Here is a 24,167-nt window from a genome sequence, read left to right as displayed (position 1 = left end):
CTCCGAGAGTTCATCTGGCTGCTGTCTCAGCTTTTCATCACAGAGCTGCTTCTTCTTCATCATCATCATCATCATCATCTGGTGTCTGATACGTCCAGAAAGGGCTACTATATAGGTACCTTCCAGCAGGAAAAATTCTCCCTCTCTCATAGGGCCTGAATTTGATCCTCATCCAACTGTGGGACCTTAGGTTTGAGCCTCTATAAATGGAGCTCATCACCTGTTCTCTCTTAGTGAGTGGTTTTTGTTTTTGTTGTTTGGTGCTTCTGATTTGATCCAACTCAGATAGAAGTCAATGGAAAGCTGAGCCACATTGCTCAGGTGTTACAGTGATGAGGGCCAGGTATGTACCTAGACAGGTTCATTTGTAAAACCAGCAAGTTGCAGGGTGTTTTTATGGATCCTTCTTTTTCAGTTACCAGTTTCCTGCTGTGATTTTTCCTAGACCTTCTCTCACTGTGTGGTGTGGTGCTATTTCAGTGAATCATCTCCTCTGTTTGCTTGTCCAAAACACTCGCATCAGGTTATTTCCAAACAGGGATTTTCTACGTCTGAGATCCAGTCATTGCCTCTGTCTCACAACCAAGCCCACTTCTGATTGTCTTCAATTCTGTTCTTTAAGAAAGCTGCGGTATGGCTTTTTCCTAAACATGTCCTGTATATTTACAAAGATGCTACCCTCAAGCTGTGCTTCTACACCTGGCAAAGGCAGCATAATCAAATCAAATTTAGAGCAGATGCTTGATTTTGGTCAGGCTGCATTACTGAATATTGTAACCTAAAACCACACTATTACTTTGTAGTTCCCAAGCAGTGAGGGAAGGAGACCTCAAAAACTATGCATATTGGATTTCTGTGACCAAGAAATGTTAACCAAATCCCCACTTGTCTGTCCACATCCCCTTCATTTCAGATCTTTCCCCCTTAACATCACACTGAGTTGGCTGAAACATGGGAGGGATGAGTTGTAAAAGATGCATATTTCTAGACGAGAAGGAGCAATCAGTGGTGCATGAATGAGAGTGTACTATTGAGAGTTTGACTGGTGGGGTTTTCTGGAGTACCACAGTGGCATACTTGTAGAATTCCTAAGGAGCAGGCAGCTGTAACAGCAAAATACCAATTAATTATAAGTAACCCAGTTTTCTTGTCTATAAATGAAGAAATGTATTTCCTCTCCTTTCCTTCTGAGTTAGATTTTTGGATCAGTTTATTCAATTTTAACTTGGAAGGCGCAAAGTAGCTGATGGTTGGAGGCATATGACTCAAGGATTCATTGTGAGAACATCTGAAATTCTTAAAAATAGCTTGCTCCTAAACTCCCTGTGTGACTCCGTGTGGATACAGTTCCATCACCGAACACAGGAGTTGATGTGCTTAGCAGTTTACAGGAGTAACTCAGCTCCTCTCAGGATTAGCTGTCTATGATTCTGGGTAGCACTACAGAAGACAGGGATCTTTCATCTCATACAAACTCCACTGCACAGATTCAACATTTCCTTCAAACTGATGGCATTATAGGGCTGGCCCTGCAGGCCGCGTTGTGTGAGGTGTTCTTTTCAAACCAGTGAGATTAGTGATGAGACAAAGGGCTGCAGGATAGAGCTCTAGGGATTGTGGAAAACAAATAGTTGCAAAATGTTGTGCTAAAAGCACCCATATTGGCCCCTCAAGTTAATCCTGATAGCAATGTGAATAGAGCAGGGTGATTTTTTTTTTTTAAGCAAACAGTTTATTGAAAAATGCAATTTTGGGTGAGTCAAAACTGTTCACCAAATTGGGTCAAATTCAGCTAATAGTTTTGACTGCAAAAAAAAAAATGGGGGAAATAATGCTGAAAAAGTCAAAGACTTTGTGTTTCAAAACAACTTTGTTCCAAAATGTAGCTGAGTTTCACTAAAACAAAAGGGTTAAAAGCACTTGAAAACTAAACAAAATGTTTTGGTTTACCCAAAATGATTTTTTTGTTTGTTTTTCATTTCAACAAGAAAAAAACAAAAAATTGTCATTTCACGTTGACCTGAAACAAAAGTTGTTTGGGATTTTTGTGGTTTGCCTGTGGAACTGAAAAATCAAGTATTCACCCTGCTGTAGTGGGAATGGGGAGGCTGTAATTTCTTTTACCAGGCCAGGAGGCATATGCTTATATGCAGGAAACATAGAGTCCTTACATATAGCCCCATCCCAGAACTTCCATCCATCATTTCCCTTGTTGGGGGGCTTGCAGAGAAGCCTCTTCATGAGTTCTGGAAAGAGCCAGAGTCGGGGCATACAATTTTCACACTGGGCTACCCTATGGCCATGGGCTTTCTGCTATGTGTCTGTATATACGTGTCAATCAGAATCTGGCTCATTATTTGAACTTCTGATAACATTTGGTCCTATAAATATAACCAGTTTCTCTGGGCTCAGAATACTATCTCAGAACATACACGTTGTTTCATATATTTGTTTTAAAATTTCTGTTTAACACTGGTTCTGATCATCTTGTACATTTCAAAAATTCTTCTATTCCTTTCTTCCTTACCTCTGCATTTTCAATAGCACTCTTTTTCAAAAGCACAAGGGGTTTGTCTCATGTAGCTTTGTTAACTCTTAATTGTCTTTCTGTTTTTCTTTTCTAAAACAGGGAATGCTTTTCTAAAAGTCCAATCCTGAAAGATGCTGAGCAGCCCCTTCTCTCATTTCCTCTATTGTGAGTTGAGGACACTCAGCAATCTGTGGTACTGGGCCCTTACTGTTGTGCCATACTATTTTGCTGTGTGCTCAACATAATATAAAAATGATCATATCTTCCTTGCTTGTGATGATTTTTTTCTTGGTTGCTGTTCATTCCAGTGTTCTAGAATTAAAGAGGAAATGAAGCATGAATTCAGAGAGAGAGAAGCAATTACATACCAAAATGTGAGTTAGTTTTCTTAGTTTTTAGTTGCCTGGGTTGTTTTAGCATATAGGCAAGCAGCAAATTGAAACTCTGCACCCCTTTGAGAATAATTAACTAGACACGTTACGAATTGTATTTAGAATCCGGGTCTTGTCGTGGAAAGGGATGTAACTACACAACAGATTGGAGAAATGTTGACTCCTGGAAATATTTTAATAGAAGTTTTCTATGAAGTGGAATTCTGTTTGAAATAAGATTTAAACTACAATTGGCAATCACTATATTGATTAGTAAATGTGTGTTTTTTTCATTTATTTGAAATTTAGAGCAAAGCATCAGAGGTAAATGAAACCATAAACCTGTCTGTTTTGTACTGTAAATGAAATGTTACTCCTTAATTTCCCAAATAAGCTAATGATTATTTTCACCCATCTCTGTAAATCCAATATCTTTAAAATGATAGATAGGGCAAATGTATTTCTTATTAGTTAAAGATTTAGGATATGCAATAACTGAATTACTCAGATTGTTTAATAAAACAAAAAAGGTCTTGAAGTTAATGTAATGAAACTAGGAGGTTTATTGAAATATAATCTCATTAAATTGGGTGATTTACTATTTTGTGTGGCTGATTCCATTTTATTGGGATTTTTACAGCGCATTGGAGAGCTGGAGCTGCAAGTGAAGGGGCTGCAGGGAGAAATGCAGAAGAACCGCACCGAACAAGAAATCATAACAAGTAGGCTTGCAGAAAAAACAAAGGTAAATTTCCATTCTGCCTGCTAGCTTTTCTCTCATGAGGTACAGTCCTGAAAAGGAAATTATAATTCTGAATAAAAGGAAAGTGAAACTCCAGGCTAACACAGTCTTGAGATTGGGAATGGATTCCCTGACTCCACTGCGGTGGTAAGTACCATAGCACAGTTCCTGTGCTGACTTTGGGCTGTGCAGCTTCTTGTTTATTTGTGAGTGACATGCCCACTTTCCCCCTTTCACATTCCTTTGTGGAGACCCGCTGATCAGGACTCATCCCAGCACACATACAAGGGTGGATGCCCCCCAAGGAAATTCTTTGCCGCTTTGCCCAGCCATGCTGTAGCACTGTTCCTGCTTTTGGTTCTAATGTGTCAGCAGAGGCCAGCTCAGGATTTGGGCTAGCCTCTGCAGCACATGTACAGGGACTCTGCTTGCAGCCGTTTTTTTCTTGAAATAGCTTTTTTATTTTTCTTAGTGAGTTAGAATGAAAATAAAATTAAGATGTTTTTATGGTATTTCTTCAATGTGATATTCTCCATTACAAAGGATTCTAAAATTGCTCTTATTGCCTTTACTCTTCCTCGCTGTTTCTTCGGTGGTGTTTTGGTGTAGTCCCCCAGTATCATCTCCGTTTTCTTTCTTCTACAACTCTTGATAATGCTCTCCTTTTCCAAAGCAAGACTATTGTGCAACTCAGGCTGCAACTTGTGGAGTCAGATAAGCAGAGACCCATTCTGATGTTCCTGAGTATAATCCTGCCCCCTTGAAAGGCCCATTAATGTGTTTATAGGGCTATTGCCTAGATGTTTATTTCTTTGATCTCACTACTTGCTCTGCAATAAAGAATTCTTACTTTCCATGAATGTGATAGAATTCTTGTGTCTAGCAGTGGTTTCCAACTTTGTTACCTTAAATTCGGTGGATGTTAATTGTAACTGTACTTTGTTCCAAGATCATCTGCTTAAACCACATGCACAGCCGTTAGCGCTTAGAAAACAGGTGTTTGCCACCCGACCTAAAGAATGACATTTTCTGTTAATTGGCCATAGTATTAGAGCACTAAACATATTTGCTGGCCAGCCACTAGAGGGTATGATCATCACAAACTAGCTGGTACTTGAATAGGTCTGATTACATTCAGAGGAAAGACACGCGCGTGCGCACACCCCCCCCCCACCCACCCAGCTGGTACATGACACATGCTTGGAGAATTAGATATGTCCTTTTTAGATTTATCAGGTATACTGGTACTGTCGAGAATCCAAGGAGTTGTCTATATATTGCTCATAAGTCAGGGAGCCTACAGGAATCCTTTCTTTGTAGATTGGCTGTAGAATGAAGCACATTCAGTAACTCTTTTATCTTGTGCAAGAGGAGACCCAAAAAGCTCAGTACCAGTGACTTAATTTAAAACCATGGGCAGCGTGGCTAGAACTATATGACTGATGAGCTACCAATGACCTATAGCTAGGATGTTAAACAGCTTAAGTACCCAGCACTGCAAATTAAAAAATAAAAAGTGACATCGCATGACCCAAAGTTATATGTGGACTCTACTGTTCTAATAAGATTTCTGTAGGAAATAGTGATAGATCTGCTTATGGCATTATTATATGGTATCACTTTGATATTCAGGTGCTTTCATTGTTTCAGGCTGAAGAGGAACTGAAAAAAGAGTGTGAAAGGAAATGTCTGCAGTTACAAGAGATGGGGCGCAGAGAAGGCCTCATTAAAGCTGACTTGGAACAGGCAAAAGCTCAGGTAGGGGTTGCTGAAAAGAAACATTACTCTGTACTCTGCATTATAGCTAACAATAGGAGCATTTCTCTAGGAAAAAATGATTTGTAACAGCCATAAAAGCTATTGAAAGCTAGAGTGCCGCAGAGGAAATATAAACCTGGAGCACAGAACTCTGTGGTTGCTACATTGGTATTAATTCCAAATTGTGTAGGTCATGGCTGGGTTATACTACAAAGTGTGTTTCCATATCTCATTTACAGATAGCTAGTGTTTATATGATGCATAGGCACCATACGCTCCTTCTATTTTCTGTTGTCCTCTCCATCACCCACAAATCATTCACAACTGCTGCCTGACTTACTTCAAGGAAGAACAAAGCCCTTTGTAAAATACTTCTGTTTAAGTATCTGCTCTGGTGCAATTACAGATCCTTTAAATGTTTAATTTCCTAGTTTAGGGACCTCTCCTTACAGAATGGAGCCAGCTACCACCATCTTTAAACACGATGGTTGCTAGCAGGATTCAGAAAAGTTTCCTGTCTGGTATTGACAGGGATATATTTTTTGGTCTGACAATCATAACAGAACAGCGTTATAAAACTATGCCATCATCTCACATCCCATCTTCCTCAGTGGCCTATAACACAGTGTTGTTAGCAAGGTTCTCGGCAAAGAAATCCTGTTGACCTTGGTCAGAGAAGCTCTGCTATAGCATTAACTTTTTGAACACGTGTATGCTAATTATCCATTAGTTTTGTGACTAATGGAGCAAAGGGTAAATGTCAGCCCCCTAGTAACAGCTACTTCACTGGGAAGTCCTGCCAGTGTCTAACAGGAACCCACACAATTGTCACAGATTACAAACTCCTTGTCCCAGGAGTGCGTGTGTTTGTAGATGCGTTAGATGAAAGACTGGATAATGTTTTGTTACAGCCAAGGGAAGAGACAAATACCACCTAGCAAACAAAGTTATGTTAAGCTCACTTCATTGGAAATGTTTATAATTCATTTCTGAAAAATACACAGTGGGTGGCATTTTCAAAGGCCTTCAATGCTGGCAATGGGAATTTTACTTTAAAAAATCACACCCAGAACATAAAACCTAGCAACCTGTTCTAGTCTAGCAATCTGTCTCGTTTGTGTAATTTGAAATGCTAGCAGGGCCGGGAGTTAAGACCTTGTAGAGATATCTTTGGACAATTGTTTAAATATCTGACGTGTGATGCAATCTGGTGCCTTTGCTCTCCGGAAACATTTTTATGAGTTTCACAGATAAATCATGTCTGACAGAGGTGCGTTAGCAGTATCCAGAGAGGTGACTCAATCAGAGGCAGAGAATTCAGTTCAACCTTCCCTACAGATTGGGGCTGTAATGTTAACAAGAGGCTACAAAGAGCCCCATCTAGCACTTGACCTTTACCACATCTGTTACTGTGGGCTCAATCCTGCTCACAGTAAAATAAATGTCAAAACTTGTATTGACTCTAATGGGAGCAGATTTGGACATCAGCTTTCCAGTGTAGTTCCTCAGTGGATCCTTTTGCTTGTGTGTTTACTACTTATGTAGCTAAATTCTTTCTTATTCTGTTTTGTATTTTGTTTGCTGTCTTTGCTTAGGAATTATTATAGGGATCCTTATTCTGTTTTTTTAAATGTATTTATGTTTCTATTTTTATGCATACTTTCTTCACGTTCCCTCCAACATACAGTACTTACAAAAGATGGCATTCACTTTTCAAGAACCACTTTTAATTCACTGATAATGGTTTAACAATCCCCCTGGTGTCTCACTGTTGATTATACCCTTTAACTTAGTAGACAACATGAGTAATATTATTAACTACAGGGCTATTCTATCAAAGTGGTGTAAACGTACAGTTTAGTAGTAGTGTTTGTTGTGGACTATTCCGACAGAAAATTGATTGTGAGCTGAATTTATAGCCTAAGGCAAGGGCAAGTGTGGTCACTAGGCGCCAAGGTCAATGATCATGGGCAGAATACCTTCAAAATTAATTCAAAATTACTACTCGTGCCCTCTATAATTATTGAAAATTTTCATAGAATAACATAATTATTAAACTGGTGTGCCCTCCTAATGGATTTTTCAGGACTAGTGCAGACTAGCCAAATGGAGTTTCTGTTGACTCTAGCTGTTAGTGATTTTGTTTACTTTATCAATCTCTGCTTTAGCTGGAGTGTTTCAAAAGGCAAATGATTGAAATCTTCTATTCACAAGAAGCGGAAATTCCAGAGACTGTAACAGATCAACAGGTTAGTTCAGGTGACAGCAAACACAACTTCTTGGTGCTTTTACATTTTGGGAGCTTCTGATACTGAGGGAACAGATCTTTTTGATTTTGTTTGTTTACACATATTTATCTTGTTGGACCTCATTCCAGACTTATTTTACCAATTGACAAACAAAGGTAATTTTGTAATTCTCTGTACTCATCCATCTGGGATTCTTTCCATACAGACACCTTATCCTAGAATATCAGAGTTAGAAGGGACATCAGGAGGTCATCTAGTCCAACCCCCTGCTCAAAGCAGGACCAATTCCCAATTTTTGCCCCAGATCACTAAATGACCCCCTCAAGGATCGAACTCACAACACTGGGTTTAGGAGGTCAATGCTCAAACCACTGAACTATCCCTCCCCCCAAGGTGACATATGACGCTGGTCCAAAAGATGCTCATGAGTACAGAGCTAAGGTACCTTAATGGAGAATTTTGGTGGGGAGAGAAGCGAGTTGAATACTATATGGATAAATTGTACAGTCCAGGTAAATGAATCTGGTGCTATATCTGAGTTTTATTTCACTGGAATACCAATTAAGAAAGGAGGGAGCTCATCTTTAAGAAAAATGACAGGTTTCAGAGGAACAGCCGTGTTAGTCTGTATTCGCAAAAAGAAAAGGAGTACTTGTGGCACCTTAGAGACTGTGTGTATATAAAGTCTGCTGCAGTTTCCACGGTAAACATCTGATGAAGTGAGCTGTAGCTCACGAAAGCTCATGCTCAAATAAATTGGTTAGTCTCTAAGGTGCCACAAGTACTCCTTTTCTTTTTAAGAAAAATGTTACATTCAAATGTTTTACTGCTCCAGGAGTTGGCTTTCTGCCTCTGTACCACTTTCTTCACCTAGGTTCAGGAGACCATCTAAGTTAAACACTTGAATAAGGTGTAGTTTAAGATATAATGATGTACTGGTTTCACTTGAAAAATCAACAGTATCTAATGTTGTTGTATTTAAGAAGAAATGTGATAATTTCCCCCTCCAAATCTGGGGTTGAGCAAGTATGCTTTAATAGGAAAACACATTTCAGGATGGATAAAATTTTGCACCAAATTATAGTTTGCATCCTAGATTTCCAAGACTCCGAAAGTTTGCCCATGACTTGGGGAAAGGCTCATTTTCTCTATCATTTCAGTCTGCAGGATCTGCTGCTGACACTTACTGCATGGAAGTTCTACAAAATGGAGACAAATTGGGTTGCACATTAGAGACACCTTGGTCCTACAAGGTGCTGAGTGCTCTGGCCCAGATTCAGCAAAGCACTTAAGAACGTATTTAAATTTAAGCATCCATTGAAGTCAATACTGAGCAGCATACAAATTTGGCAGTTAACTACTTTAAAACTACTCCATTTGCATGCAGCAATCCTGAGTGTGTGTGTGTGAGTGTGTGTGCTGGCACACACATTCTTTCGTATGGCGGTGAAAATTAGTTCAGAGCACAAAATGTACATGTGCTTTGAGAAGCTGTTTTTGAAAATTGGCCTCTTGATGGTGGAATATTCCTTAAGCCAACTCATAAAAATTAATTTGGGCCTAGATCCTTAAAGTTATTTAGGATACTCCAAGGTATTTAGCCAGAAGTCAATGAGAATTAGGCACCTAAATACTTTTGAGGAACTGGGCCTTAGTGATGAGTAAAGCACCAAACTATTTTAGTCAATTATTTTACACTGAAATAAGAATTGTTGTGAAAAATGTAAGCTTACATTTACTAAGCCATTCTTTTCAAGTGAAAATGGGAATGTCTTCCATTTTTTTGTGCATTTATTTCTTCTTCTGCCTTCATACCCTTTTATCAGTTAATGGAAAAGATAAGACAGATCACTAATGAAAATCTGCAGAATCATGAAGAGGAGAAGTTATTACAGGAGGAAATGAGTTCCAAGGACTCTGAAGAGAAGGAAGTATCTGAAAGTGTTGAGATGTTGAAGAAATCATTGGATGAATTCCAGGTCACTTGTTTAAGTGCTTTTTGTATACTGAAAGTGAATTAGAAGATAATTCAGATATATTGCACATGATTGTCCTAAATAGTGACTTAATCTAGATGTTTAACCAGAGAAAAGATCTGCTGCATATGGTACTGAAGAGATGTGCTCCTTCTCTACAAATCAGTAGCAATGCTTTGTGGTTGTTACAGCTGGAGAGAAACATTTGGATGAAACAGTTTCCCATCACAAAATGCCAATTAGTCGAAAGCAAAATTTTCCACTGGAGCATGTTGATTTCAGCGAACCTTTCAAAGGAAACCAAACAGGATTCCAGTGGAAACTTACCCTGTTTCCTGCCAGCTCGCCTACCTGCCCATCTCCCCTGTTCCTCAGCAGCTTGCCTGCTGGGACTCCCCATGCTCCTAGCCTCCCTGCCTCCTTGGCAGCCTGCGTGGTGGGCTGCTGCAGAGTTGGAACTCCCAGGACTTCCAGGCTCCTGGCTCCTTCTCATCTCACCTGGTGGGTTGCCAAGGAGCTGGGGTTCCCTGGGCTTCCTGGCTGCCAGACAGGCTGCCAAGCTGCTGGGAGCCTGGGAGCCCCAGATCTTTAGAACTGCACACAACAAAATCATGGTAATTGCAGGTACAAATGCAAGTTAGACCTCTGGTTGGCCAATTGCATGTGAATTCACTGTGAATATAAATGTTACATGCAACTCTAAAAAAAGATACAGTTCTTTTTTTTAATTATTTTTAATCTTCCAAGTTAGGCTCTTCAGTGCATCACCGGGGTATGAAGAATATGATCCATTGTCCATTTGATCTGAACAAACTTTACTGTTAATGTGAAAACCCCATTTTTTGGCCATGCAGACTGCTGAGCAAAATGTGTTTATTGAAACTGGAGCAAAGATGATGGGAAAAAGTTGCAGACTGGGATTTTCAAAGGAACTCAAGGAAGCTGGGCACCGAGTTCCCAGTGACTTTCAGTGCTAGATGCAAGACTCTGGAGGATACAGTATAGTCTTGGTTTGGCCTGGATAATTTTTCTAGTGTATGGGAGTGGAAAATCACATAATTTTGCTTTTTCAGATTGTCTTGAAATAACTAGAGTTATTCTCGATCCTATTGCTGAATGTGTGCTTGATTGACTTTACATTTTAAACAGTATCTGTGTGTGTGTGTGTGTAAAGATAGCCTACCTCAAAACAGGTTTGTGGCTGAGGTCCCTAAAAATTGCTAGGGGTAATAGTACCAGAGATACAAATATGTTTTACTGTGGAGCACTAACTATTCCCCATCACAGAAGTGTCAAAAGTTGTCTGAAATGTTGGTTGAAACCCAGTTGAGTCCAGACAACAATGGAAATGGCTGTTGCAGGATAGGGCCTGCTATGCATCACAGTACACATGCAGTATCTGATGGAGTGGACAAAGTTGCATTACATCCTACAAAAACCACTTTCCTGAAAGTTGTTGCAATACATAAATAGGCATCTTTAAAACAGAACATGATTGTTGTAGTGATAATAGAATGTATTTTGTTGTAAAGAGTTTATTGTATTAACTGTTGTGTTAAGACACAAATGACCCATAATCACAAGGTTTGGATTGTTTGTTATTAATTGTCTTTCAGGCTTTCTTAAATACCTCCTATTGCAGCAGTAGCTTGAAAAGAGAGATTTGTAACCTTCAAGATCTGTGCATTGACCCCTCTGTCTTGTGGATCCACACACCAGTAGTTGAAATTCTAAGCAGTTTACTCTCATGGGTAGAAGCAATGGAGCAGCTCCTTCATGATGTGGGGATTGACATGTCTTGTTCTGACAAAGGTTCTTGGTTTTCTTTTTCTTACCTTTTTCATACCTTTTTCCATATACTAAGCATGAGAGTTCAAAATGCAGCTTAAAATACTATCACGTATTAATCTTAGATCCAGTATTTCACAGTAACTAAGGCTGGGTTTAGCAACTACAGTGTCTTAGAAGATAGAGTCACCTGGGGACATCTGAAGAGCAGCAGAAAGCAAGATTCTTGTGCATTTCAATACCATACTTCCTCAGAGGAACTGAATAGACAAGCAAAACAATGAGGAACACGTTGTGAGCAAAACCACAACAGATAGTTCTGATACTAGACTTGCCAGCTCTCCTTTTAGTATTTGTAGCTGGGATTTTGAGAAGAGCTTAATGGAGCTAGGTGCTCATCTCCTATTGAAATTCAATGGTAGTTAGGTGCCTAGCTTCCTTATTCTCCTGTGAGAATACCAGCCGTCATTATTTTGAACAAGTTTGTAGACCTGCAGCATTGTAAATCACCGTTAAGGCCAATGGTGGTTATGGCAAAAATATAGGATGAGTCATGGCAAAAAAGACAGAAATTGTCATTTTAGTATTTAGCAAAAAAGAAGAAAGTCACAGGATACAATATTTTAAAGTTGTTTATTGAGGGAAACCGAGAACAATCTATTAAATATCCTTAATTTTACAATAAAATATTTAACTAATAGTTGCAATGTATCTTAAAACCCACACTCCATTCCCCTGGACTTATATAGAGTCAAATGTGTAAAAATTCATGGAGAAGTCTTGCTCAATAGTAGGTGATTCAGGGTAATAAAGATCATTTTTACAAGAGAAACCTAAAAGGCAGTTATTGTCCTGCAAGTCATGTCTGTGACAAAAGTAACATTTCAATCATTATTAATTCCTCTTTAAAATACTAATAAGTATGGGCTTCCAGTTTCTTAGATCCTCTTAGTAGAGACAGTTCCAAACCAAAACCCCAGCCCTGAACATCCCCAAATTTGGGGAAGTTTGGATCTGGGTCCAAGCTGTGTGGAAATTGCATGGCTGGTCACTATCTTTATCATGGCTCAAACCAAAACTCCAGCTCCTGACATTCCCAAACTGTGAAAGTTTTGTTTTAAGTTTGCAGCTTGGCTCCCTCTGCATCTCTTGAGTTTAGCACGTGCTTGGGTATTATCAAATCAGCTGATTTCTGCTATGGTCATTATTCATCCTATGGCATTAAAAGAATCAGATCCTGAAGCAATTTCTGTCCATCTGTCTTATTGTATCTCTATATTTATGGCCAAACTGATACCAAAATCAGTTGATATCACCTAAACCATATTTTGATCTTTGCCCCTCTAAATATACTATTTATATTTTGGCTCTTATGCAGTTTCATATCTCCCTCCATGCCAGTTATTCTATCTTGGTGGTTCTTTTCCTTTTGTAATAAAAGAAAAGGCTCTTGGCGGTGAATTTAGCACTGCTAGCTGTTTTAGTGCCAGAGCCCTTATCTTAACTCAGTGGTGCAAGGTAACAGATTGTCCTGTCTTTCCCTTCCACTTTAATCTGTATTGTGAAACAGAGCCGTTTCTATTCTGATTTACTGAAAATAAGTTAACTTCGTGAGTGGAAAAACAAATAGCTTTTTATGTCTTGGTGCAGAACAATACTTCATGTCATGCAACTCACATGTAATCTGATCCAGAGGTGATTCCTTGCACTGCGAAGAGGAGAAATTAACTTTTCTCTCACATGGTGCTTGCCTACAGAGCTGTAAATTGTGTATCTACTCATACAATTTGAATTAAAAGGGTGCAGGAAGGCAGGAGGATGGCAAGAGAACCCACACTGTTTAGGGAAACCATGCTAGGACTGTTTAAACGCTGTTGTGGTTAGCATGGTTTTAAACTTAGTGCCAAAAAGGCCTAAGAATGACATTTACCGAAGGGAAAGTTGATTCCTCCTCTTTTGAAGGAATCCCCAAAGCAGAAATAAGTTGAAACACAGCAACAATGGTAGCGTCATTAAGCAACACCATCATTTTGTGATCATCCTTTCAGGGGAAAGTACTAGTTTCAGGCTGTTCTTAAAATGAACCTCAGTTCAGGAGGACATTTTATTGTGGCTATGTTGCAGGTATTGGCCCATTGATTTCTTTGATTATTTTGCATGATCTCTTCAAATAGCTTAAAACATACCCTGTAGCATGTTATAGACCACAGTGTCTCATGAAACCACATGGGTGTTGTATGCATATGTTTTCCTCACCCAATTAGCAAATGATGACAGGGATAAATTGTCTGTATCTTGAATAACACATCCAAAACGACATCTACTCTGCATTTTTGGGATCTATATATCAGTAATGATACTTAGCACTTGACAAACATAACACTCCTCACAACACACATATGAAGTAGCTAATTATTAGCGCCATGTCGCACATGAGGACACTGAAGCACAGAGAGGTTTAAGAGAGTCACTGGTGGAACTGGAACAAGAACCCAGGAGTTCTTGGCTCTCTTGTTACTAGCCAGTGCTGCCTCTCCAGTATGAGCAAGTGATTCTTATCCAGTGACAATATGCTTCTCCATTGAAGTGTGAAATAGCTGGTAGTTGTGCCCTCTTGATCACAGACTAGTTACTGCCTATTCATTTATTTATGTAGTGTGTTCCTTTCCTGTGTGAAAACAGCAGAAGGAAAGAATTTATGCTCATTAACCCACTACTTCTGAGCACCAAAGCATGAACTGCATCTTCTCCTCAGGACTGAAGGACAGCATGGAAAGGGCAAAGCAGGTGGCCTCAAATTCACACATAAGTCAGAAAATCCTGAACAGTAGATTTAAAGAAGATCCCATGGGTCTCAGCCCATTCCATATAGTGTCCCCACCAGAGTGTGATTCCAGGTTCTTCCCTGCGTTAGTAGCAATACTAGTTCTATTGCCATACAACCACTCCCAGTCTCACAGTTATTGTAACGGCTCGCAAAGGCCATGGAGGGGGGAGAGAGAAGGAGGAGGGCAAAAAGTTATGCTGCTCCAAGTAGTATCAACTCCTGAAGCTGTTTCCCACATTTGTTTTATGTATCTGTGAGATGAACATGCCATGTAGAGCCTCTGTTCCTTGATTTCTCTCAGGCCCTTCCCTTCTCAGAGCGTGGATTGTGCACACGTATTTGGTAAAGAGGGGGCTAGTAGTAGCTACACCGTGGCATTGGATGATTCCATGGAGGCCATTTTCTGACTCTCTTACATCTGTTTGGTCTCCTCAGCATTGTAAAAGGGAGGATAGAACCTATAGTGAGGACAGTGAAATCTAGGATTAAAAAGGCCAACCTTGAAGCTCTTGATTTAGAAAGCAAAACAAACGGCACCCTTGGCTAGGCCTTTCCATGCATCATCACATTCCTTTGGTAAATGACCAGAAGTGAGAAAATCCCTAGGTAATAAAAAAGAGATTATATAAACCCCTGTCATTTTAATTTTCATTTCTTGCCAAGGAATGGCCTCATACATGAAGAGTCTGCTGGAGAATAATCATGAAACTATGGGCAGAATTCAAACATTGCAGGTAAAAAAAAAAAAAAAAAAAGTCATAAGACACTTTGAGTGGATTTGTATTAAAAGAAAATATGGTGATAACTATTAGCGATCTGGTTTAGAGACTTTGATTGATTAATCCAGAGTGGAGCAGAGATGTGAAGTGTAGGATATGCCTGCAATGCAGTGTTATGGAAACATTCTATGTCCAATGCCAGCTTTATAGATGAATTCTTTTTTCAGAAGTCACTAATTACAAATGTCATTTAAACATCATTCTTTTTTGAACAGTTTGTTAAAATGTTAGTGAATGTCCTTCTTCTTATGCTTAAAGGGCCAGTTCCTTAATATCTTTGTTTTCTAACATTTCTCTGTAGGCCCAATTAGACAAATTACAGGAATCCCAGAATTCTGTGCTACACGAGAAGCTGAATGAACTAAAAGTGGAACATGAGAGAGAATTACAGGACAAGATAAAACTAATACTTTTAGAAAAAGAGGAAGAAAATAAAAAGGTATAGTAAAGCAGTTTATTTTTAAAAATACAGTATGTTTCTTTTATGCACAAACAATATATTCAAATACATTGTTGTGTTTTGCATGTATAAAGAAGATAAACTCTAGCCCCAAAATTCAGATCCAGATCCAAACTTCTAAAAAGTCCAGGGGTGAAATCCTGGCAGCTTTGAAGTCAATGGGAGTTTTGCCATTGTCTTCAATGGAGCCAGGCTTTTACCCCAGATCTGGTGCTTTGCTTTGGGCCCATATCTGTATGCTTCTGTTAAAGTGAGGAGAGATATCAAGACTTGCAGTTATTGCACAGATATTAAATGAATATAAGTAGGGGCCAGTAGAGAACAATAATGTCTCTGTTAAACACATTGTTGTCTAAGGTTTAGAGCAGGGGTTCCCAAACTTGGTTTGCTGCTTGTTCAGGGTAAACCCCTGGCGGGCCACGAGACACTTTGTTACCCATGGTTTAGAGCAACAAAAGTGAGCTGTAGCTCACGAAAGCTTATGCTCTAATAAATTGGTTAGTCTCTAAGGTGCCACAAGTCCTCCTTTTCTTTTTGCAAATTGAGAATCAGGAGCCCTTCTGTTCACAGCTCCACAGCTGACTCCTCATTGGAGCCTGGGCAAAAAAATGTAAACCATTCTGTGTATCGGATGACTCATATTTCAAATGGGATAATAATAGATTAATTTACCTCACAGTATGTTTGTGAAATGCTTTTGATAATTTTGTATGAAAGCTGCTTTATAGAAGTACTATAATGTATTCAGTAGTGATATTGTCTAGAATAACTCCCCGGGAGGCTGAAGCTGGAATTTGCATCTCACCTTTTCCTCCCCCCCTCACATGGCCACACGGGTGGAATGCATATTATAGGGCTGTTTGTGAACGAAGGGATGATGGCATAAATGTATCTCTGTTGTGGAAACAGCTCTCCACAATTGAAATTATATGAACATATATATATATTTGTGAAGAAAAATATCCCTGTTAGGTCAGATTTGGGGCTGTCTCTTTACTAGTCTTCACTGACTTCCTTTAAATTCAGGGAAATACAGATCTTCACAAGATCTGGGGTGAGTGGGGGACACACTTACTTTTTTTTAAAAAAAAAATCACAGTTCTCTCCAACTTGACTTAATTTCTTGCTAGTAGCCATATTTCAAATGACACTGTGTATTACAAATTTGCCTGAATTATTCATCAGTCTCCTCTTGAACATCCTTCCGAGACTTCTGGTTTTCAAATTAATCAGTTGATCAGCAGACCATTCACTTCCTCTTTTAGTTTTGTGATCTCTGCAGTATCTCTGGTGAAGCATTCTTCACTCTTCTTTTTAAAATTGTGCCAAGTCCAGCTAACCTTCCTTCGTAATCCATCCTCCCTTCAAAACCCTGACTCATATTAAGAAAAGGAGTACTTGTGGCACCTTAGAGACTAACCAATTTATTTTAGCATAAGCTTTCGTGAGCTACAGCTCAGCTGTAGCTCACAAAAGCTTATGTTCAAATAAATTGGTTAGTCTCTAAGGTGCCACAAGTACTCCTTTCCTTTTTGCGAATACAGACTAACACAGCTGCTACTCTGAATGACTCATATTAGTTGCTCTCTGCCTTTTCCGTCTCAACAATGTCCTTCCTCTAAATAATATTTCTTTATTTGTTACACAAACTGTCATAAATATAAAGGGAAGGGTAAACACCTTTAAAATCCCTCCTGGCCTTCCCTTTATATTTATGACACAAACCGTCGGCACTTGGGTGATGATAATTTGATATGTTTTCTCAGATTCTGGACAGTGCTGTTGCCCAAGAAAAAGACAAATTAAAGGAATCTGTGGAGGAAGAAAAGAAAAAGGTCCAACATTTGGAAAATCAATGGAGACATTTGACTGAGGTATTTAGAAAACCAAAGAGATGAAATAGAACATCCTACATTCCCATTTTCAAAATCCACTCCAACCTTGGAGCCCATTGGATTTTGTTCCATCAAGAGTTTCAATTTCAGGCAAAACTTCAACAGGAGATCAACGTGTTAGCTATACATCCAACATGTGTATGCACACACCAAACACACATGCTTTGGAATAACCTTTTTGGGTATGTGCCAATCATCCATAGGGCTCTGAAATTATTAAAGACCTAGAAGCAAAGGAAGCAACCAGTAAGTAAAGCAGACGAGGATCTGCACCACTTTATTTATAGTCAGATCAATGCACCTGCCGCTGTATTTCTTTGCAGCAACAATGATGTGCAGCCAAGTTCTCTTTTCCCTGTTGGTGTTCCCAGGCCTATATATATTTTCTTTGTCCCTATTCAAAAGGATATATTTGGCACCAATTGGAATTAACTCTGGTACAGTAATAGCTAGTGACCTCTGACATTTTTTTTTAATCTTTGTAGTAGAATGCAAAGTACATAATTTTGAGTTTCTCCAGTTGAAATATTTAATATTCACAATTTTAAAAAATAATTACTATATACACTTATTTCTTAAATTTACTGCAAATTCCTGGTGCTTAAATAAAAAATGTAAATCATGTTTATGACTATGAGCCAAATTCACGATTGGTGTAAGCGGGCACGTCACCATTGACTTCACGGGGCGTGTGCCTACTTACACATGATGAATTTTCCCAGAGATTCCATGTCTGTAATGGGTTGAGTGGGATTCAGATAGATTTCAACTCTATTAGGAATAAAAGGAAATATTCTAGTTCTTTTTTCTCATCTACTGCTTATTTTCTGATTTAGGTAATTGAACTTAAAATGAAAGAAGAAGAAAGTGTAAATGCCAAACTGATAGAAGCAGTGGACAGCTTAGAAGAGGCTAGAAAGAGAGAGGTAACTACAGTAGAAAGGAGAATATATTTACTATGTTTTGCATTATACACATTTTTGGTTGAATGCAATTTCTTCATTGCACCTTGATGAGCCAGGCTGGTTCAAGCACATCCAGAGCCCCCTGCAAACCTCTTCATTTGCGGGGTCACCTCCTATGTAACTGTAACCTACATGAGAAGTTTGTGGATATTGTAGTAGTAGCTCATGCTTCTAGCTCTGCAGGTCCCAGGCTCAAGCAGGGTCAGTTACCTAATCAGTCAAAGGTTTCAGAGTGGCAGCCGTGTTAGTCTGTATCAGCAAAAAAAACCAAGGAGTCCTTGTGGCACCTTACAGACTAACAAATTTGGGCTGGGACTGGGAACGGTTCTCAGGTCTTGCTACTGTTCACGAAACACAGGTTGTTCCTACACTCCTTTTATGATATGGAAGAAAAGTTTGGAGCAGAGCTTTGAAAAATTTCCACAGTATCTACTAGCCTGAGGATTAAGCTCATTATCCCTTTTAAAAAATGTTTAAAGTTAAACACTTCTCAGAGTCTTAACAAATGTTTCCTAGGCCATGTTGCAAGAGCACCTGTTGATGCAAGACAAACATCTAACACTCATTCAGGATGAGAATGAGTTACTGAAGCAGAAAATTCAGAAAGAAATAATGGAATATAAAGAACAAATCAAGCAACATTCAGAGACAATTGTGGCTTTAGAAGACAGACTGCTGGAGGCCACACAGCATCAGAAGAATATAGAGGAGGAAAATTTAGCTCTATGGGAAAAAATAGAAAGTAGGTAAATTAAGTAGGTAAATTTAAGTTAATGCTTAAGAGTTAAGCATGTCTTAAGTGCACCTGAATAGGGATGGATTTAAGTACATGTTTAAAAGCTTTCCTGAATTGGGGCCTAAGTGACTGACAGGATGAAGGACCAAATCTAACATTTTCTGTATAATGTGCCAGGGTTGCTAAGACAAATATTTCCTTGTACTGGCTTGCTGCCTATTAATACAAAGACATTAATGTCTGGATTTGAACAGACAGACTTACAAAAAGAAAGACCCTAATCAAATAATGTAATTAATTTGTTGATGGGAAATCTATTCAACAATCTCTCAAAAGCCCTCTATTAAACTAAGGTTGCACCAGAAAAGCAAACAGACCTCAAGTATCCATAGGTTTTGAGAATAAACTAGTAACTTTTAGTTAATTGTAGGTAGTCAGTTTTATTTTTTTCTTTAGTATTTCAGAAAGAGCCTCAGCAGTCAACATCGTCTATTTCACAAGAGCTTTCTGACAATGAAGAGGCCCATGTTCTTCTGATGTAAGCAGCTGACAACTATTCTCTGATTTTGATCGTCATGTAAAAGCATTTAAGGAAAACTAGTAATCAGTAACAGACTTTTAAAAAGATCAAAGGCCTGATTCTCATTTAGATGAAGCCCCCTTTATATCACTCTGGCTATATAAAGGAGCCTTCCCATGGGTGTAAATGGAAGTTATTCACGCTTTCAGGTCCCTAAGGGTATGTCTACACAGCAAAGAAAAACCCATGGCTGGCCCGTGCCAGCTGACTTGGGCTCACGGGGTTCAGGCTGCTGGGCTGTTTCATTGTCATGTAGACTTCTGGACTCGGGCTGGAGCCTGAGCACGGGACCCTCCCATCCCGCAGGATCCTAGAGCCCAGGCTCCAGCCCAGGCCTGGAAATCTACACAGCAATCAAACAGCCCCGTGAGCCCAAGTTGGCTGGCATGGGCCAGCCATGGGCTTTTCTTTGCTGTGTAGACATACCCTTAGTGTAAATGAGAATCAGGTCCAGAACATCTAATAAATGTGCATAGAGGCCCATGTAAATGTAAATGATTTGTATGTGAGAAGGGAGCCAGTCTTTATATCATCTTATTTTTGTGGTTTTTCTTCCGCTCAGGATCACTTCTGGGGACTTAAAGTATATTAAGCTACAAAATCATAGAGCATGTAATTCTGACATTGCCTTGACTACTACATTCATTGCTTTTGTGGATTTGAGTATGGATGGCCAATGGACTGCCCATAGGCCAAGTGATGGCTCTCAGAGTTCTACACTGATCCACAGCTGCTCTTATCTTCACTGGGGAGCTGCATCCAGCTGAGACTATGCTATATAGTGTTCCATCTTGATTGGAGTGGTTCTGATGCAAAATATCGTGTCATTTTATCTGTCATCCATTCTGCAACATCTAGGCATGTTGGCTTGAATTAAGCAGTGAAAGAGACAGTAATACCTAACGCTACATGCCTGGGTTTAGGGGATTTAAAATCGTATTTTTAAAATAAGGTGTATATATTACTTATATGATCTTACCCTACATGACATGTACACATTAAGTAATATTAATCTTTCAAATGAAATTGGGTTTTGCAATTATCTGTCTCATGAATTTCAGAGGAGAATTAGCAGCTGCTCGGAAGGAAATCCTGTCCAAACAGGCTATCATTTTGGGATTAAAGAAAGACCTCTCAGAAGCCAAAGCCAGAATGTCGGATATGATAGGTTTGTGAAATGTATCATGTGATTTACAGTACTGCCATGACTTCCCCCAAAACATATTTAGAGAATAGGTGTTAATGGAAGGAGACACAAGATAGTGAAAATGGATATTACTTTCTCACTGGAACATTTTCATTGAGGTTTAGGCAAAAGCAAAATTGTCTGTTCTCTTTGGCTGGGTAGATTCCACTTTGGACTTAGCAAAAAGAGACTAAGATTTTCAAAAGTAGCTAGTGATTTTGGATGCCTCTATTTTTGGATGCCCAACTTGCGACACCTTGAGGGGGCCTGGTTTTCAGAAAGTGCTGGGCGTCCATCTTCTGAAAGTCACGCCCCTGTAAGAGGTCTCAAGTTGGACATCCAAAATCACTAGACACTAATGAAAACTTTGGCCAGAATTCTTAAATGCTTTATCCTTTAGGGGCTTAAATATTGTCCTCTGCATAGGAAGGAAGGAATATTGTGGAACAGAGTCTGAAAGAATAGTTTTAAAACTAGAAATGTGTGTATCTGATTTATTTAGTGTGCTGGTAGCCATGGAATATGGGTGCATGTACCTACATTACAAACAGGATATTCATTTAAATTGTCCACAATAAACAATACAGCCTATCTCATCCCAGTCCTTTTCCAACCCAGAAGATAAACTGCACTAGCAATGATATAGACACAACTGCTGAAGTGAAAAGTTGTGCCTTGCTCTGAGTTCTGAGGGGCAGTAAACTCAAGCTCTAATGGACTGCCAGAGTGAGTTAGTTCTACAGCGGAGGTCCTTGGGTGTACACAGCTATGGACTGTCGGAAAAAGCACCTTCATTGATCTCAGCCATCATGATATTGCATGGGGAAGAGAGGCATTCTCCAAGGCCCTGATCCTAATAGAATTGAAGGCACCTAGCATCTGGCAGCATCAGGCACCAAGGTAGCCAATAACCACTGAAACCTCTCTCCATGCAGGAGAACTCAGTGAGAAACAAAAGATGGAACTGGAGCGGAACCTAATTCTTGTTAGAAGCCAAGAGAGTGAACTGAATGTGCTTAGAGAGAAGCTATTTGAGATGTCAGACCTTGTGGACAAGAAGGATAAAGACCTGAGAACTTCAGCTGAAGAATTAAGGTATAAGCCACCTCAACATAAAGAATAGCAGAGGCTGAGCTACCCAGCCCAGCAAAAAAAACCCACTGACTTCATAAGTCAAATCAGTATTTCATTTAGATAACTACTTCCCTTGGAAACATTTTAAAATGTAAATTTTTACTTTCCTCTGCAGAAATCTCAAACAATCTTCTACAGGGATTTGGAAGAGCCATTGCAAATTGAGTTGGAGTTTAATCACAGCTAGTTATCTATTCCTGTCTGTGCATTTGTATGCTTTAATAGTTGCTGTTTTCAGCAAACTGATTATTCACCTTCACCCATCATCCTCTTCAGCAATATTTTCTGCTCTTGACATAGGCTTGCGAAAGAAAAACTGAAAAAGCTGAAGAATGCAGCAAAAGAAAAGGAGAGTGAGTTTGAAAAGCTACCACAAACAGATGTGCACGCCAGTAACACCACAAAGGATGAAGTCCCCAAAACCAAAAAGGCAAGTCCAAATCAAAACAAGCCAAAAAACTGAGGATGCAATAGACTAAACTGAATAATAAAGAATAAACAATTGTTAAATAAAGAAAACCTAGAGCAATATGTCCTTGATGCAGTAACAGAATCAAACTGAATGGGCAACGCCTGGTCAACAACCTATGAGAAGCAATATCCAGAGATCAAAAGGAAGAGAGAGAAAGGATCCACAATATTTCATAACATTTTCCATTTTCCTTTTGATCTGAGATGTTTGTTTCACTAAGGGCTGCTCTTTAATCAGACACTGCTCCTGATTCTGATCTCACTTACACCAAGTACACTTACATCAGAGTACACCAGTTGAAGTCAGTGGAGTTACAGTGGTGTAAACCTGTACAGTGGTGAGATGAGAATCAGGCTGCTGGATCCATTGCTTTCTGGCATATATTTGAAATTTTCACTGCTAGATTTGGTGCTGTAGGCAGCTGTGAGGGAAGGAGGTGGAGGTAGGGTGACCAGATGTCCCGATTTTATAGGGACAGTCCTGATTTTGGGGTCTTTTTCTTATATAGGCTCCTATTACTCCCCACCCCCGTCCTGATTTTTCACACTTTTTGTCTGGTCACCCTAGGTGGAGGGTTGTATTTACTTCCTGCCTTTAGGTGGATTGGGCCAGGGAGCAACATCTTTAGTCTCAGACCAGAGCAATGGAAAAAATTGGTTACTCACTGCCTTGATGAGTCTAGTGCTTTCCAGCAGGTTTTCCTGGTATATATTTTTGTAGTGGTAATGGTTTTACTGTGTAGCTGTGTGCTATGTATGTTATGCACCATCAGGTTGTGCACCTAACTATCCTAGGCCATTGTATAATCTGACTATTGCTACCCTTGTCGTTCCTTCACTTCCCCCACCCCTGCCTCTTCTGTTCTTTAACCTCTTTTGCTGCATCTTGTCCTAAATTAGAGTACACATTTTTCAGGACAAGGATTGTTTCTTTCTATGTGTTTGTACAATTTGTAACACAAAAAGATGCTGAATTTGATTGGGGCCTTTGGGTGCTACCACAATACCAATAAATGCGATATTGATGTAGAAGTGGGATTTATGATGGATGGCTTTATTGACCATAACAGTAGTAAGAAGAAAATGATAAAATATTTTAAAGTAAAGTAGCTTTAAAGTTCTTGAACAAGAGTTTGTTTACTTGGCTTTGTCATAGAAGTACATTCACTGTTAGACAACCAGCATTCTCTAATGGGCTAAGCCCAGGACTGAGAGTCAGAAATTTGAGATTTCTACCCAGTTCTGCCAATTCTGCCACTGACATGCTGGCCCTGGGCAAATCGCTTACTCTGAAATTCTCAAAAGTGGCCTGATTTCCAGGGTTGCTGAGCACCAGTGGTTTCTGTCAATGCTCTGTACTTGGGAAAGTCCAGGCCCAAGGTGTCCCCGGTCAGATACTCAAAAACTGAAGTACTCAAAATCACTAGTTTCAGAGTGGTAGCCGTGTTAGTCTGTATCAGCAAAAACGAGGGGTCCCTGTGGCACCTTAGAGACGAACAAATTTGTTTGGGCATAAGCTTTCGTGGGGTAAAATCCACTTCATCAAAATCACTAGCAACTTTTGAAATATTTTGGCCTTAATCTTTCTCATTTCCCCTTCTGAAAACTCAGGATAACAGTTCTTACATACTGCACAGGCATTTTGTGATGATTACTTAGCTAATGTTTGTACAGCCGTTTTGCAAATGTGAAATGTGGAAAGTGCTAAGTATTGTTTTAA

General features: G+C 39.4%; 1 protein-coding gene across 17 annotated transcripts in view; it reads left to right on the top strand.

Annotated features, from left to right (window-relative positions):
* The window catches only part of FHAD1 (forkhead associated phosphopeptide binding domain 1), a 66,569-nt gene that overhangs the window by 22,227 nt on the left and 20,175 nt on the right, over positions 1-24,167 (top strand). For 14 of the 17 annotated variants that reach the window (XR_012155595.2, XM_073317147.2, XM_073317151.2 and 11 more), the window contains 15 exons: positions 2,839-2,904; positions 3,542-3,646; positions 5,294-5,401; positions 7,570-7,650; positions 9,477-9,629; positions 11,243-11,438; positions 14,905-14,975; positions 15,322-15,459; positions 17,247-17,354; positions 18,212-18,301; positions 18,857-19,082; positions 19,533-19,614; positions 20,718-20,824; positions 21,778-21,937; positions 22,277-22,406. Coding sequence is in view for 16 of the 17 variants with exons in the window: in XM_073317147.2 (XP_073173248.2) it covers positions 2,839-2,904; positions 3,542-3,646; positions 5,294-5,401; positions 7,570-7,650; positions 9,477-9,629; positions 11,243-11,438; positions 14,905-14,975; positions 15,322-15,459; positions 17,247-17,354; positions 18,212-18,301; positions 18,857-19,082; positions 19,533-19,614; positions 20,718-20,824; positions 21,778-21,937; positions 22,277-22,406 (1,821 nt within the window). In the remaining variant the exon portion in view is untranslated. The remainder of the gene's footprint in view (positions 1-2,838; positions 2,905-3,541; positions 3,647-5,293; positions 5,402-7,569; positions 7,651-9,476; positions 9,630-11,242; positions 11,439-14,904; positions 14,976-15,321; positions 15,460-17,246; positions 17,355-18,211; positions 18,302-18,856; positions 19,083-19,532; positions 19,615-20,717; positions 20,825-21,777; positions 21,938-22,276; positions 22,407-24,167) is intronic. The other 3 variants (XM_073317144.2, XM_073317142.2, XM_073317145.2) reach the window with 3 other exon arrangements.

Source organism: Lepidochelys kempii, chromosome 18, assembly GCF_965140285.1.
Source record: "Lepidochelys kempii isolate rLepKem1 chromosome 18, rLepKem1.hap1, whole genome shotgun sequence".
Taxonomy (NCBI): Eukaryota; Metazoa; Chordata; order Testudines; family Cheloniidae; genus Lepidochelys; species Lepidochelys kempii.
The sequence above is the reverse complement of the archived record's forward strand: the minus strand, read 5'-3'. Positions and strand labels throughout refer to the sequence as shown.